Raw genomic sequence first — 17747 nt, forward strand, 5'->3', positions numbered from 1 at the left:
CCCACCCGTTGGAGCTCCCTGGTGCTTCTGATTGGACCTTCATCCTTCCCGATCCGTGTTCCCCCAGGTGGAGTCAAGGCCAGGGATGATCATGTGGGCATCTCTGTTTCCGTATCCAGCTTCGTTTTTGCGACAATACAGGGTGTTGCCCCTTTTCCCCCATAAATGCAATAACCATAACACAAATTAACGTCCAGCCCACCTCAGTATAAGACACAGGCTGCCCAAAACGCCCTTGTACACACATTTAATCCCCACGTAGCCCAACGTGGTGCACAGACACCCTTGTAATTTCAGCGGTGCACACTTTGCTGTTTCTGGGATTATTTCTTTACGATAACTTCTCCAAAAGAGAGATTCACCCACAGGATATGCACTTTTAAAAATCTCATATCCCCAACCCTTTTCTCTTGATATTTTTATATTTCGTGCTTGGATATGCAGTCACATTTAAATTTGTGCTTCTTTTTTTTTTTTTATTGATCAGCGAGATCCCGTATTTACTGCGCGGGAATCCTGCTTCTTGGAACAATTCCTTGTTCATTTGCTGCTGTCCTGTTTCTGTGGGGGAATGCTGGCCCAGCCGTGGGACCCGGGCACATCGTCTGGCTTCCAGGGTCTTGGCGAGGGGACGGTATTGATTTCCTCCTTGCAGCGGGGTCGCAAAGATTAGAGATGACGCGGTGCAGAGTCGTGGAGGGTGGAATGCATAGCGATTGCTGTGAATTCCCCACCTCTGGGCTCTCCACGCACCAGCGTTTTGGGGCCAGCCCCAGGACCCAGATTCTGGCAAATGGGAGTGATCATGTGCGACGGGGCTTTGGCATCTGGCTGCCACCAGATGTAATGACATCTGCATGACCAGGGGATCCTTCCTCCACGTCAGAGCTCCCCTCTTCGGCTCTGCTTAAAATCCAAATCCTCTTTATGGACATAACTTTTTCAATGAATTCCTTGTGCACTTCCTTTTTCCCATTTCCCGCCCCCCCCCCCCCCGCATGGGGAGCTGCTGGCTCAGAAAAAAAAAAAAAAATTCTATATAATTAGGGATATTTAAGCATGTATGTCGTGTTGCACATCTCCCCGCCCCCGAATTTCTTGTACTTAAGGTCTCCAATGGGGTACTTTGAGCCAAAATCGAGTCACAGGCATTAAAATTGGTCATCAGTTCTCTCAAGAGGTTGAGTTTCGTTCTGTTGTGTTGTTGAGACTTCCCCAGGTTCCTGGGCTGACGTCCTGTTGAGAAACTGCCCCACCGGTGTTTTTACTCGTTAGAACCCGATCCGTCGTCAGTCTGGATGGTGTTTGCAGGGACTGGTGCCGGTCCATCTGTCCAAAAGCCCATCCTTCTCTGCTGATCCTGGAGGGGAAGGGCTCTCCTTTTTTCTAAATACCTGCACGTGCACCTCTGTTCTGAATTCACCCTTCTGCTCTGGCGATGCCTCCCCCACCCCCGTGGCTCCGTTTTCTTAGCTTCCTTCTCTCTGTGCCCTGATGATTCACCCCCCGCCCCGCCCCCATCAACTTTTAGATGATTTGCAATTTGAAGAAAACACAACTTGATGATGAGGGCACGTATGTTTATTCACCCAATCTCTGTGTGTTTCTACATTTAGGCTGTTGCCAGCTTTTTAGAATAGAATAGAGCAGAGAGGAATAGAATAGAACAGAGGGGAAGAGGGGAGAGTGGAGCGAGATGGAATAAGACAGGATAGGGGAAGAGAGAGTGAGATGCTGATCAACGTAGTGGAAAAATAGGAAAAAAAAGAAATTAACTGAATTAACAAATCAAGTGAAAAAAAAAGAAAGAATGAGAGAGTAAAGTAGGCTCCGATGGGGTGCCGTTGGCCAAGAAAGAGTAAGGAAGAGGGTAGAATAGAGTAAGACTCGGGTTAGGGTGGAATAAAGTAGAACAGAGTCGAATAGAATAAGACAATAATAGAGGAAAAAAAGACTGAAGAATAGAATAGAATATACAACACGATAGAATAAGAAAGAATAGAATGAGATAAAAGAGAATAGCCTGCGATAACCAGCAGAACCAAACTTAATTGGGCGGGATTTCTCGCTTAATCTAGTGGGAGGGACATTGAGATTTCGCAGAGTGATTACTTTTTTGTCCGAGGACATGTTGTCTTTCCTTTCGCTTCTTTCTTTCTCGATGCTCGCGATTTTGTGACTTACAATAAAAATACGTGTTTCGTCTTAGTCCTGTTTCTGGCAGAGAGCCCCTAAAATCCTTGGAATTTCCGGTGAGGAGAGTGAGAGAGGTTTCTTTTGTTATGGGAATGAGGTGGCTTTTGGAAAGCCCCCGAGGATGCGGCTGGTTGCCAGGGGAACCAACCACGTGGTTAGAAGCTTGGCGCTTTCTGCCCCACCCCTTGACCTCTAGGGAGAGGAGAGGCGCTGGAGGTTGAATCAATCCCTAGTGGCCAATGATTTAATCAATCATGCCTCTGCAATAACGCCTCCCTTACTAGGAAACGAAGAGGACAGAGGGTTCGAAGAGATTCTGCGTCGGGGAACACATAGGGGTTTGGGGAGAGAGGTGCACCTGGGCAGACCATGGAAGCTGCACGCCCTTCCCCCACACACCTGGCCCCATACACCTCTTCATCTGGCCATTCCTGAGTTATACCCTTTTTAAAGTAAACCCATGATCTAGTGAGTAACATGTTTCCCTGGGCTCTTGTGAGTCACTGCAGCAGGTTAATGGAACCCGAGGAGGGGGTCCTGGGAACGTGCGATCTGTAGCTTGGTGGGTCAGAACCACGGGTGTCAACCTGGATTTGTGATTGGCGTCTGACCCAGAGGGTGAAGGGCCGTCTTGTAGGGCTGAGGCCTGGGGGATCTGACGCCATGTCTAGGTGATGAGGGAACAGAAGGCAAGCTGAGGACAAAGGAGAAGCTGGCACCCCACACCCCCCCACCGTGGGATATATGTGACATTCCTCAGGCACTCCCGGCTGCCCTAAAGGAAAAACAAATAGGTAACTTACAGAGACCACAGTCCTGCAAGACACGAGTCTCCCTCGGTTTACTTACAAAAGCCTGAGCAATAGCTTCCAGAAGGGAATGTCAGTACAATTAAAGGTCCTTATAACCTGCAGTCCATTGGCAGACGCTCGAAGCGGGCAGAGGGTAACGTTCCTCCAGGGATCTCCCAACTGTCTTGCTGTTACTGCCTTGCTAGAGGGGAAGACGACCCTAACTTGACAGTGGCAAGACCTCCGGTACCCTGTAAGGCTTCCTTAACATATGAAAATCCTTTTGAAACCTCCCCGTTTCCTAACCTCCCCCAACCCCCTGCATATAATCAGCCGCTCCTCACAACTGCAGGGCAGCAGCTCTTTCTGCCCACGGGTCCTGCCCCCACGCTTTAATAAACCACCGTTTTGCACCAAAGAGTCTCAAGGATTCTTTCTTGGTCGTTGGCTCCGGACCTCACCCCACTGAACCTCACATATATTCCCAAACCCCATCACAGGTAGATAGGCCAGAACTGAGTTGGATTATAGGACACCCAGATGGTGTCTGCAAATTGCTTGGCGGTGTGGGGTGGGGGGTAACCCCATATCTTGGAATTGGTGACCAGAATCCTAATGCTTTTCCGGGGTGTTTTATTAATTCTCAGTAAATGCCCATACCATTCCTATTGCATTTATTCCTAATTGTTTTTATGAACTTTTGATGTTTGTTTCTGTTGCGAATAGGTTTAATAATAAATAGGTTTAATAAAACCTATTATTAAGAATACTGCAAACCGTGAATACAGAAAAATACGTGAAACACTTAAAAGTCGGTGATAAGTGAGTGCACCACGTGGATGTGCCCACCCTTTTCCCCAAATGCACCTGCAAGAAGTAACCCCTAAACCACACGTACCATCAGCTGTTTTGTTGTTTCTCATTATAAATGTCTCACGTGTGTGTCTCTGAAATTTAACTTTGCGTTCCTTGACCCTTAAGTAAGTAGAGTAATATCTGTGATTTGCTTTTTTTGCTCATATAAGATTAGCTACCTGGGGGAAGCTGTAACAAATGACCACAAACCAAATGGCTAAAACCGCAGAAATTCATCCCCCCCCAATTCTGGAGACCAGATGTCTCAGATCCAGGTGGGGGCAGGGCTGCTGAGATCCAGGTGGGGCAGGGCCGCTGAGATCCAGGCGGGGCAAGGCCATGTTCCCTCCTAAGGCTCCAGGGGAAGGTCCTTCCTGCCTTTTCCAACTTCTGGGGCTCAGGTGGCCCTGGGCTGGTGGCCGCGTCCCTCCCATCTCTGCCTCTGTCTTCATGTGGCTTCTCCTCTATGTCTGTGTGTCCTCTTCTGTCTCTTACAAGGACACCTGTCATTGGATTTAGGGCCACCCCGATCCAGGATGGGCTCATGTCAGATCCTTTACTTCATCACATCTGCAAAGACACTATTTCCAAATAATGTCATATTCACACATACTAGGGGCTAGGACTTCAACTTGTATTTGGGGGGGCACCCAACTGAACCCACAGTTCTCCATATTAAATGTTTGAAATCAATCCCTATGGACACGTGGAGAAGTAGATAATTGGGTTCTGTCCTGGTGAAGTATATTCCACATGCATGTACAACCTGGCTTAGATCCATCTGCTGGATCAGGAACATCTGGGGTGTTTCCAGTTCTTTGGTGTTTCCAGCAGTGTTGCTGTAAAGGATCAGTCATACATCTCCGCATCTGCTTCTGTCCCAGTTTCTCTAGGGAACATGGCAGGCTCTGGCATGAGAAGGTTCTAGAAGATTCTCCTGTCCACGTTTTCTGGAGCATTCCGTTGGGCTTTCAAGGACAGTTTTACCAAAACATGCTCCAAGTACTGAGAATGCCTCAGGCCTTAGGTCTTTATTGATTCTATCACTGATGTCCTGTTTTTAATAGATTTTTCAGTCCATTTAATTTAATTAATTTAATTTTCAAGCCGTATTGATTAATGTGTAAATATCATATTCCCCCTTCTTTCTAATACGTATGCTTCTCTTGAAAATGTTCTTACCTATGGTATAGGCAGTTAAATAATAGATGGTGCAGGTGACTCATATCTTATTTGCCATTTTGAGGGCAAAACATGTAATGTCTCTTCTTATATTTATTAGCATTTGCATATTGTACTTTGTTATGTACGATGCTGCATATCATTCTGACTTTAACTTTGAGTGAGGTATGAATGTTGAACTTTACCAAAACAAAACAAAACAGTTCACTCCATAGGCAAACTATGGGCCACGGGCTGTCCACATGGTTTTGTCAATAAAGTTTTACTGACACACGTGCTTTTTCATTTACGTGTTGTCCCTGTTATAAAGGCAGAGCCGAGTAGTTAGGACAGAGACCAGATGGCCCACAAAGTGAGAAATATTTCCTGTCTGGCCCTTTACAGAAAATGTTTGCTCACTCGGATCTAGAGAGATGATTATGTTTTTGTTTGCTTTAACTCCCTTATTTGGATAATGTGGTTCAGTGTTTTACTCTAGAATGAACGGCCCCCAATTTCTGGAATGCTTCTTGCTGTCATAGAGCATTATTCTCCAGTACACCAGAGGATTCCATTCCCCAGCCACCTCATTGATGACTTCTGTATTGATATTTACCCTGGCACTGTAGATCCCCTTCCATGCTATTTTTGTCAAGTTGGGATACGAAAGTTCTGATGATTTGTTTAAAAAAAAAAAAAAAAAGCCAAAGAATGAGACAATCAAGAAGCTCATTTTTCCCTGTATTTTTCTCTCTTATGCTTCAGCCTAATGTAATTATAATGACAACTCTCTGCATTTGCCGACTGGAAATACTAGCCTTTGCAAACTCTCTGGGTTTGGGAATTTTCAGAAGGATGATTCCGATTCAGCTTTCAAAATTATCTTTAATGCGTATTGCTTTCTTGAGGATTCCTCCCTCTTCCCAAGTCAGTGTTGACAGCCTCGTCCCTTCGATAATTGTCCGTTTCTTCAAGTTTCGGGATTAATGAGGACGGTCACTGAACCTCTTCTCAGCGTCTGCCTTCCATGCCTGCTCCGAGCACCTCTCATGAAGTCAGCCATGTCCCTGAGCTCCCTTTAGGGCTTAATTATATTCCTTCCCTTTCAATTTGCCTTCCTACCAACACATCATTTGGTGTCTACTTCCCCAAGCAGAGGGATTTCGAAATATTTTCTTTCGCCAGGAAAGCATCCACACTTGGCCGGCCATGAACCGGGAACGCGTTGTGCAGCATCTGCCCTTTTGGATTGAAAATAACCTCAGGGCGCTGTCTGCATGATGGCGCCTCTGTACAGAAAAGAGAGGATTATAGAAGCTGTAAGACCAAGTCATGGAAGAATATTAATTACCATGGAAATGAAGTAAAAATGGGATAAGGAAACAGAACAAAATCTCTAGCCCAGCGGAGGCTGTGATGCCCTCTTTATAACGATCACCGCGTATGCACGAATTACTTATACGGACACGTTTGTCTTTCTGTTCTTTTATATCATGCAGTGGCGTTGTTTTATACCAGTAAATCTCCGTCGGTGCCTCCCTGGAGAATGTGCCCTGGATTGCAAATTCAGAGCCACTCACCTGGGCGAGCCACTTTGTTCCTTGAGAGAAACCAGGAGGCGTTTGTAAAGACGAGAAGTTTAGCGAGGTCACAAATGAAGACCACTCTGTATGCATGTGCTCTATCAGGCTCTGTGTGAGTGTAGACGAAGCTTTTCAGAGGGTGCGAGACCCAGTGAAGCCAGTGCCGATGCAGAAAACCTGCATCTCCCAGGTGTTGGTCCCGTTGCATTGGGACGTCATCCCTATGTGCCTGTGTTACTGCCTTGGGAATCCGCGGGTACCGCGAAAAAGCATGATTCTCAGTGCTGGGTGCATCGGGACCCCTGTGCAGAGCTCCTGCCAAACAACGCCAGGCCTCTTTGAAATCGCTTTATACACCAGTCTCCAATTAAAAAGGATCAAATTGACAGTGTAGAACGTGCCCCCGTGACAACAACCTATATGACTAGTGATGTTTGGTTCTCTTTAATATGCATTTGAATCCACCCAGTCACAGGGTCGTTTGATTGCTTTTTGATGGATGTGCCAGGAGGGTGGCACGTTTAATTAATCAACTCAAGGACACACGTCCAGCGATCCTTCTCCCCACCTCTGCATCATCAGCTTCTCCCTATCATCCGTCAGCATTCAAGCACACTGAATTAACAGCAACCTTCAGTTGACCTTCTATCATGCCGTAGGAACCTACCACCGTTACTCTTCCACCCTGGGATGTAGGAGATCCCCGATGATCCAGGGGAGCTCACTGCCATCACAGGGATCCTCATAAGAGTGAGGATGGATAAATCTGTGCTGTATCAAGCCACCAAGTTTTTGATCATTCACCAAGAATAGCCAAAGGAAACTCTTACGTTCACCTTCCTTGGATCTCAGCTGTCAAGACCGCTCTCTTGTGTCTTTGCCCAGTGTGTTGGCTTCAGCTGCTCCCCTGTAAAGCTGGTGGCATAAGACCCACCTCACAGGTATATCATGAAGATTACATCATATCAGGTGGGCTCACACAGGAGGCTTGGAGCAGGGAGTCAGTGCTTGATATTCATTCAGGCATTGATGACATCTCATGCACCCCTCCAGGTATAGAGTGATCAAGACTGATCACTGGGGCGTCAGGGTGGGCATGTCCCATAGTTGCACCCTGGGTTCTGGGAATTCTACCAGTTATCACTCGGTTTGACTTTGAGCATTTCATGAATGACAAAAGGACAAATATGGTGGCAGTAGTCTGCCCTAGTGTTAGGGGCAGGAGGAGAAGGCTTTGCTGGGGATGGAGCCTCTGAAGGTGGATTGAAGGCTAGGCCAGGGTCCATGAGCAATGCTGGAACTGTATGTGATGCAGAAAGTAGTTCAAGATGATGGGTGGTCAAACTGACACCACCTCTTTCTTAACTGCGTCCCCCATCTGAACCCAAGACTGGGAAATGATCTGAGCTACCCGTGTCTCCATTCTCCCAAAAGCAGCTGTCCCCGGCCCTATTTCAGGCATACAAGGAGAGAAGCTTATCATGTGTTAGAAGCAATGGCCACCTTAGGATGTTAGGGCTGGGTGCCTATTGAGAAATGTCAGTGAGAAGGTTAGAAGATCAGACCCATCCAGCCTACAAAGCATCCAGTGGACTGCAGGACATGCGGGCACCTGGGGTCAGCTTTCAGACCATTGCAGTGGTGGAGGTGGTACTGGACATGGTGGAGAGGGAGGAAAATCATTCCAAAACCTAGTCCAGAGATAAAATTAAGACATCTTGACTGGTTGACTGTGGGGTGTGAATAAATAAAGACTCAAGGATAATTCTGGGGTTTCTCACTCAGGAAAGTCAGGGTAATGGTGGTGCCTATCCAAGAGATGGGGTGGTAGGAAATGCCCAGGTGGCGATTTGGGGATGCTTGACCTTGAGGTGGGTAAGTAGGGTGTTTACTTCCAATGCCAACTGGGCTGCCATAAATGTGTCCATGGCTCAAAGGAGAGCGAGGTCAGGTTTTCATTTCCAAGGTGAAGATAGGGAAAGAGATGAGAAAGGAAGCTATTGGCATGGGGGATGGGCTCATAGGGAGGCTCATTAAGGACCAAGATGGAGAGGTCTCTGGAGGAACCAAGATCTGGCCACCCCTTCCTTCTCCTTCCCACCCTCTGTGATGCCCCTCGCTTTGGTAATTTGTTAATTCTGGATAATAATATCTCATAAGATTGTTGTGAAAATTGCCAACGTAATATATGTGAAAGCATTTCCAAAACTGTAAAGCCCTATGTAATTATGTAATTATAAGGCATTCATGTTTCCTTCCAACCACACATTGCTTGCAGCTCTATTTAGCACATTTTAAATTCCATCCTCTTTCTACTAAGTGTGCTTCTTATTTTATTATTTTTTTTTTCATGCACTTGTGCCCAACCGTCAACCCACAGCCCCTGCCTATTGTCAGCTCCATGGTGGTGGGGGTTATTTTCAAAACTGCCTTTCTTTGCCCCAAGAGCCCACAAGACATTGGTGAGCATTTAATAAACATTTGTTGTGCTGAATCGAATTGAAACGGGGTGCATAGCTTCCAACTCCAGCCGTGGCTTCATGCAGAGAAAACCTTTAACTATAAATACATGGAGCCCTCTTCCCTGCTCTCCCAGCGGACATCTGGTTCTTTAGTGATCCTCCTGCCTCTGATAAAAGCAACACATCCACTCTTGGGTTCGGTTTCACATTGTAGACATCTTACAAATCTTTAAAGATGATATTTTTTTTTATTTTTTTACAAGCTGTAGATAAAATGGGGTCTGTTATTTATGCCAGAGGGAGCATTGTTTAGAGGGCCTTCTTATCTATTCAGAAGCTGACTGATTTTTCTGCACCCAGCACCCAGGAAACATACTTCATCATCCCGTGAATGAGCTGGAAGACAGATCATCTCAACTACAACTGCACAGGGACAGATGATCAGATTTTGCTGGGGGGTTCAGTAAATCTGCAGGTGCACCATTTGATGCTGGTCATCTGCCCTTGGTTCTCCTTGAGGCCAGAGAGAGAGAGAGAGAGAGAGAGAGAGAGAGAGAGAAACAGAGCTGATTTGGGTCTTTCTGCATATCCATCTTAATTAGATACTTTCCAGTTTGTCTCCATGATGCTTATCATCATGGACCTGAATTCCCAGACATTTTTTTTAAAGATTTTTTATTTATTTATTTGCCAGAGAGAGACAGACAGAGAGAGCACAAGCAGGGGGAGCAGCAGAGGGAGGGGGAGAAGCAGGCTCTCTGCTGAGCAGGGAGCCCAATGCAGGGCTCAGTCCCAGGACCTTGAGATCATGACCTGAGCCAAAGGCAGACTGAGCTACCCAGGCACCCCTCCCAGACATTTTTGAACACAGCTGAGTACCTGGATCCCAGGTACTTTCCTAGAGGAGAAAATTCCTACAGATGAATTAAACAAAACAAAAAAACAAATAGTAAATAAGTTGTGGAATTTCATGCTCAGCTTAGAGAACTCTGATAGGGGAGCGTGGTTATAGAAACCAGCACAAAATGTCCATTTTCTTGTTAGACAAGAGCAGTTTTGAATTTCATCAACTGTGTTCCTATTGATACTCCTTGGCAAATTAAGCTAGAGGTTCTGCCTCATTAACCCGTTCTGGTTGGCGATCATTAGTGTGTTGGAGTTTCATGAGCCTGGAGCTCTCGGCGGGTCATGGGCTCCGGTGAGCTTCTCTAGGACGTGAACTTTCATCACCGAATGACCCACGCAGTGATCCCAGGGAAGAAGAAAGGATTAATAACTCTCTTTGCTTGGAATGAACATCCCCAAGCTTGAGCTTATTAGTCATGAAATATCATCTACATGTTCACCATGCAAGGACAGACTGTAGAGGTCATAGGAGAGGAAGCCTTTTGATCTTGCCTTTTTGCCAACATGGCATCCCTACATGAAGCATTGAGTTAGTAAGGGAGAATCACGGTGCAAAAGATCTTTGAGAGCAGCAGGGCTTTATGCCGGCCCCTTTAGCAGTTAACCCATGTGGTTTTCCTTGTCAGTGTGTATGTATGGTGGCTCCCTGGGGACATCCAGCCTATGACCGGGTGCCCAGCCAATGGTGGATCACTGCACCATGAGCCACAGGTGCAAGACGTCAGGTGATAACACAAAATAAATAGAAACAAAGGAAAAGTAAGCGAAGAGAAAAGGAGTAGAAAAAGCAAGTATATGGTGCAGGTGCTTCTCATGCTCCCACTGACTGTGGTGTGCAGGGTTCTAGGTCAGAGAGATTCAGGAAAAAACAAGTGGTTGTCTCTTCTTTGTGGTTTTTTTTTTTCATAACCTAGAACACAGCGTCATTCAAATATAGATCTTGGTGTTGGGCCATGTATTCGTCAGCTTGGGTGGCTTTAACAGAATCCCACAGACTGGGGATGTTTGAAAACAGGTACTTACTGCTCATAGGCTGGAGGCTGAAAATCTGAGATCCAGGCGTGGCCAGCATTACTTTCTCCTGGGACCTCTCTGCTGGACATGCCTGGCCATCTGTCTGTGTCCTCACGTGATGGAAGGAGGAAGAGGTGTCTCCTCCTCTTCTTATGAGGACACCAGTCCCATCATGGGGGCTCCTACCCTCGTGACCTCATGTAACCGTAATCGCCTCCCAAAGGCTCCACTGGCTAATGCCATGCCATTGAGGGTTAGGGCTTCCACATATGAATTGGGGAGGGAAGGGGCGTGCACATTCAGTCTATAATAGGACATATGCCTTCACTGGAGACATGTTTAAGAAGCATCTCCTGCCTGTCGTGGTCTTTGCTGGTCTTAGGTCTATCTGGCAGAACCTGAGCGTGTCTCTCCCATGAGTCTGAATGCAACAGAGGAGCAGAGGAATAAGCACCTGCTCCCTGGAAAAGGTGTGCGTGCGCACAGCTGCAGCCCTCCATAGGCTAACAGTCCCCGTCGGAGAGGAGGAATCATTTGGACATTGAATTAGTCTGTCTGGGCTGCCGTGACAACGTACCACGGACGGGGTGGCTTCAACAACAGACATTCACTGTCTCTCAGTCCTGGAGGCTGGGAGTCTGAGACCCAGGCGGGGCCGAGGCTGGTTCCTCCTGAGGCCGCTCTCCTTGGCGTGGAGACCCCGTGTCCTCCCTGTGTCCTCACGTGGTCGTCCCTCTGTGGCTGTCTGTGTTCTCATCCCCTCTTCTTATAAGAACACAGGTCCTGTTGGATCAGGGTCCACACCAACAACCTCATTTTACCTTAATCCCCTCTTTAAAGATCCCCACTTCCAAATACAGCCCCATCCTGACGTCCTGGGGGTGAGGACTTCAACATATGGATTTGGGGGGACATAGTCCAGCTCATTTCAGGCACTGTTGATGTTGATGTGATTCAGCCTTCCAGCTCAGCAGGAAGCCTGCTGCCCAGACAGAGGCAGGAGCTGTGCGCCATGGACATTCTTCCCTCTGGTGAAGCGGCTAGGGTGGCTCTCTCCCTGCATGAGACATTTCCTGCTGCAAGAGCTCACTTGGACTCAGAAGTCTCCCCAAACCCACTCTCCCGCCTGCATCCCCCAGCCTCTAGAGTCATTTCTTGGAGACGTCAGCACGTGCTATGAGTGAGGATGTTGACCGGGGAGCTGGTGGCCCTGGGTTTGAATCCTAGCTCCTCCACCCACCAGCTGTGTGCCTTGGGGAAAAGACAAGTCTTCTCTGAGCCTCGGGTCCTCATCTGTAAAAGGGGTGTTAGTGCTGGGCACAATGCCCAGCACACAGTATGGTCACCCCTGTCGTGCTTACTGTTTATCATTTGCAATTGTGTTTATATTTGCCAAAAGCCTTTCCCTCGTAAGATGTCATGCGTTTTTCCCTGACAGTTGTGTGGGAAAACTATTTCTACGGTTATTGTTTTCCGGGAGAGGAAATAGGCTTAAGAGGGAGGATGAGTAGTGAAGATCTCACAGTTAACAGGTGGTGACACAGAAATTTGAACCCAGGTCCTGAGATTCTTGGGTGTCTCCTCCACCTCCAGGGAATGCAGATAAATTCCCAAAGGTTAAAGTCGTGCGTGTGCGAATGTCCGCAACTGTGTGTGAGAGCTTGGGGGTGAGCACATGTGTGTGCACATGGGCTAGTGTGCATGCAAGTGGATGAATATGTGTGTGTGCATGTGAGCTTATGTGTGGGGGGGTGAGAGCGTGTGTGTGTGTGTGTGAGCATATATGTGTGCATGGGAGCATGTGTGTGTGTGTGCATGTGAGCTTGTGGGGGGGTGAGTGCGTGTGAGAGCGTGTGTGTGTGTGTGTGAGCATATATGTGTGCATGGGAGCATGTGTGTGTGTGCATGTGGGTGAGTGTGTGAGCACATGTGCGTGCATGTGGGTGAGTGTGTGAGTGCATGTGAGCATGTGTATGTGTGCATGTTTATACGCACACATGTGTATCTCAACATTTATCATGGCACCCTCCCTTTTGCACGGGCATGACCTATAATTGCTCTGATGGGTGATGATTAGGATGTGATATGAGATGTAATGAGAAATAAATAAATAAAACCATCTATTTCATGAGCTGTCAAAACATTTAGGAATTAAAGAATACAAATGAAATCTCATTTCCATCTTCATTATAAGCCCAAGGCTTTGAAATAGTCTACAAACGATCAGCGGTTGCTTTTTTAAACCTAGCATCTATCATGTATTTAAGCACATGATAGTTGGGTAAGTGGATATGCACCACAAGATGCATTATAGCCAAGAAACAGATCTTTTTTTCTACCCCTTTGTATGTCAGCAGAGCTTCTTGGGTGACAGTGTGTATGTCTATGTGTAAATGTGTGTGTGGGTAACGTCGGTGTATATGTGTGCATCCATGTGTGTGCGCATAAGCATATGTGTGTGCATGTGAGTATATATGTGCATCCACATGAGCATATGCATGTGCGTGAGTGTATGTGTATATGAGTATATATGTATGTATGTGAACATATGCATGTATGTGGGTATGAGTATATGTGTGTGCATGTGAGTATGTGTGTAGGAGTATATATGTATGTATGTGAACGTATGCATGTATGTGGGTATGAGTATGTGTGTGTGCATGTGAGTATATGAGTGTGTATGAGTATATATGTATGTATGTGAATGTGCATGTATGTGGGTATGAGCATACGTGTGTGCGTGTGACTATATGAGTGTGTATGAGTATATATGTACGTATGTGAATGTATGCACATATGTGGGTATGAGTATATGTGTGTGCGTGTGAGTATATGAGTGTGTATGAGTATATATGTATGTATGTGAATGCATGTATGTGAATGCATGTATGTGGGTATGAGTATATGTGTGTGCATGTGAGTATATGAGTGTATGAGTATATATGTATGTATGTATGTGAATGTATGCATGCATGTGGGTATGAGTATATGTGTGTGCATGTGAGTATATGAGTGTGTATGAGTATATATGTATGTATGTGATTGTATGCATGTATGTGGGTATATGTGTGAGGCATGTGAGTATATGACTGTCATGGGAGTACATGTACATATGAATACATGTGTGCATGTGAGTTTATGTGTATGATTGTGAATGTGCATGAATGCATGGAAGTATGTGTGTGCATATGAGTGTGTGTGCATGGGAATCTATATGTGGCATGGAAGTATATGTATGTGCATGGGAATGCCAACCCCCCATGCCGCTGAAAATCCAGGTATCACTTCTGACTCCCCAGAGCTTCACTACTCATAGCCTACTATTGCCTAGAAGCCTTACTGATGCCATAAACAGTAGATTAACCCATATTTTGTACGTTGCATGTATTATGCACTGGATTATCACAATAGAATAAGCTGGAGAAAGAAAACGTGGTTAAGAAAATCCTAAGGAAGAGAAAACACATTTATGGGATTGTGCTACCTTTACCGAAAAAATCCGCATCTAAGTGGACCCGCGCAGTTCAAACCTGTTTTGTTCAGGGGTCAGCTGTGTAGACTTACAGAGACTCATAAGAAGCTCTAGAGTGGATGGGGTGGATTGAGCAGATTTCCACAAGATTAAACAAGATAAGCTCCTGAAAAAGTCTTTATCCTGACAATAAGAAGCGAGGGGGAAATTCTGCTGGTTTCTGGATCTGGAATCATAGCGCCGGACAGAGATGCCTCGGTTCCCACCATTTCCAATCTCTTGGGCTCCTCCTAGCTCGCCGGCACCCACTGACCATGCTAACCCGCTGGTCACTCGGACTCCGACCCCAGAATGCAGAGTGTGTCGTGTTCCCACGTTGCCGCATTCCGCCGGAACCAGAGTTCCAGCCCTCACGTGTTCTCTACGTTTCAAGCTTCTGCTTGGACTTTGTGTTCCCCCTAAGCAGTGACCATAACCCGGGAACTCTTCCATCCCCATGGGAAGCTCACCATGCTGCATCGACACCAAGAACCTTTCTGCAAGGTGGTCACATTTCACCTGGTTGCCAACTAGTGTTGCTGTAACACAGAGGCTCAGCATTCATGCCCTTTGAGCCAGTTCATATGCATTATGGCTACATCGGGAGTTGCAGAACTTGACTGTCCACATCAGGGATTTTAATATGCATTGTTGCCTCTGGAGATGGATTAACCCATCAGCTTGGCTAGGTTGTGTATGTGGCTTTCTGCTTGAGTTTCCCGACCCAGGTGATGAGCATGCTGTGTGTACCCAGCAGCATCGGTGGGGGTCCTGAGAATCCCATGCGCTCTGCTCTGAAAGCTGACACATTCTGGCCTTCTTCCTTCTCCCCACAGACCCCAGATGAGGGAGCCTGGACGTCCGTCTATGCAGCGGTCACCCCGGACCTGGAAGGAATTGGCGGCCGCTACCTTTACAATGAGAAAGAGACCAAGTCTCTCACGATCACCTATGATCTGGATCTTCAAAGAGAACTGTGGGCCAGGAGTTGCCAGATGACCGGCATCATTGACATGACCCAGGACACCTTCTCGGGGTAGTTGCCACATCGGGGAAGACCTTGCCTTCAGTCCACCAAACACAGGTCTGTGACAGGTCCCTGTGCCCGCGTTTTTCGTAGCTGCCTGCCTTTGGGGCTGTGTCCCCAAAGGTCTCCTGTCTGCTGTCGTGCCTTTGCAGGAAGTCAAGGACGAAAAGGAACATTGAATGTAATTCCCAAGTAGGTGGTCCCGAGCCCTAAGTTGTGTGCCAAATGGCTACAAGTGCCATGAACAATTAAATGCTGCCTATAACCCAACTGTGCAGTCTTCCTTGTTGAGCACAGGGCAGGGACCAGGTTTGGGGAGACACATTCCAGGTGAGGCAAGCTCTTTCAAGGAGTATGAACCACTGGAGCTGTAGAGGGTCCAGGGTCTCCTGTGACCTTTGTTCTTCCACTCACCCATTATTCCGAACACCCAGCTTTGACTCTTGGGTCTGTGAAACAGAGACATAAGCCTTCCTCAGTCTGCTGGGTTAAGGCTCCAGTGACAACTCATATTCTACTCCACACTTTGAGAGTGACCTGGTCCTGGGTGCTACCTGTAGTCCCCAGAGCTGCTGTCATGAGCTCAAGCCCGTGAGTCATGCGAATATAACCAGACGTGTCAGGGATTCTGTACAACGGGTGGGAGGAGAGGGTCCCAGACAGCATTCCCTGTATGGTTTTCCAGGACAGGATGAGAGGGGTCTGGACGGAGCTCACCATGGAGTTCTGTAGGACAGGGAGGAGGAGAAGGGTCTGGTTGGCCCTCATCATGGAGTTCTGTAGGACAGGGAGGAGGAGAAGGGTCTGGTTGGTCCTCATCATGGAGTTCTGTAGGACAGGGAGGAGGAGAAGGGTCTGGTTGGTCCTCATCATGGAGTTCTGTAGGACAGGGAGGAGGAGAAGGGTCTGGTTGGCCCTCATCATGGAGTTCTGTAGGACAGGGAGGAGGAGAAGGGTCTGGTTGGCCCTCATCATGGAGTTCTGTAGGACAGGGAGGAGGAGAAGGGTCTGATTGGCCCTCATCATGGAGTTCTGTAGGACAGGGAGGAGGAAAGCGTCTGATCAGCACTCCCCATGGGGTTCTGTAGGGCAGGGATGAGTAGAAGGGTCTGGTTGGCCCTCATCATGGAGTTCTGTAGGACAGGGAGGAGGAAAGCGTCTGATCAGCACTCCCCATGGGGTTCTATAGAACGGGATCTAGGAGAGGGGTCTGTAAACCACTCACCCTGGGTTTTTGTAGGACAGGAGAAAGAGAGGCGTCTTAGATAGCACTCCCTATGGGGTTCTGTAGGACAGGAAGGAGGAGAGAGGTCTGGTCAGCACTCAACCATGGAGTTCTGTAGGACAGGGACCAGGAGAGGGGTCTGGATGGAGATCCCCAGGGGGGTTCTCCAGGACAGGAATGAGGACAAGGGTCTGTAATCACTCAGTACGGCATCCTGTGGGACAAGGAAAGATGTTCCTGACTTTGCTCACTATGTGTTTTGGGCAAAAGGTAAAGGAATGGGCCCTGGTTTCTCCCTCACCATCACATTCTCACACGTGACCTTCTCCTGGGTTGTTCCCCACTCAGAATGTCAGTGAACTTTTCTCTTGGCATCCTTCCTAGACACATCTGCAGGGCCTGGTTTATAGTTAAACCATGGTACTGAAGTAGCCATAAACATATTTGATGCCCAGTCGTGGGTGTTGAGCACAGTTCATCAGAGCCCACCTGAGCTGGACATTTTCTTCTGGTTCCTCCCATATCTGTGCGCAGAGGCAGCTTGTCTGCCAGGAACATGTAGGGTGGTCCATGCACTGGCAGTCGGAGAGAGGTGGAGGGTCTTTGGAATTGTGTCCAGTTGGTCTCTCTAGGAGTTGAATTATGACCCCCTCCAAAAGATACCTCCACGTGCTCACCCCCCAGAACCGATGCATGTGATTCTACTTGGAAAGATAATCTTGGCAATGGAATCAAGATCTTAGGATGAGGACATCATCCTGGCTTATCTAGCTACACTCAATGTAATCACAAGTTTCTGTATCAGAACGGGTAGAGGGAGATTTGATTATAGAATAGGAAGAGGTCACGTGACCATGACAGAGACGGGAGGGACGTGGCCACAAACCCAGGGACATCTAGAGCCCCCAGAAGTGGGAAGAGGCAGGAAGGACCTTCCTCTGGAGGGAGCACAGCTCTGCCCCGCCTGGGTCTCAGCAGCCCTGCCTCACCTGAATCTCAGCCCTGCCCTGCCTGGA

General features: G+C 47.5%; 1 protein-coding gene across 2 annotated transcripts in view; it reads left to right on the forward strand.

Annotated features, from left to right (window-relative positions):
- Window positions 1-15770, forward strand: part of DHRSX (dehydrogenase/reductase X-linked) — a 149334-nt gene extending 133564 nt beyond the window's left edge. For both annotated transcript variants that reach the window (XM_035725623.1, XM_027608406.1), the window contains one exon: window positions 15316-15770. In XM_035725623.1, the coding sequence (XP_035581516.1) occupies window positions 15316-15519 (204 nt within the window). In that variant the 3' untranslated portion in view covers window positions 15520-15770. The remainder of the gene's footprint in view (window positions 1-15315) is intronic.
- The last annotated feature ends 1977 nt before the right edge of the window (window positions 15771-17747 follow it).

Source organism: Zalophus californianus, chromosome X (genome assembly GCF_009762305.2).
Source record: "Zalophus californianus isolate mZalCal1 chromosome X, mZalCal1.pri.v2, whole genome shotgun sequence".
Lineage (NCBI taxonomy): Eukaryota > Metazoa > Chordata > Mammalia > Carnivora > Otariidae > Zalophus > Zalophus californianus.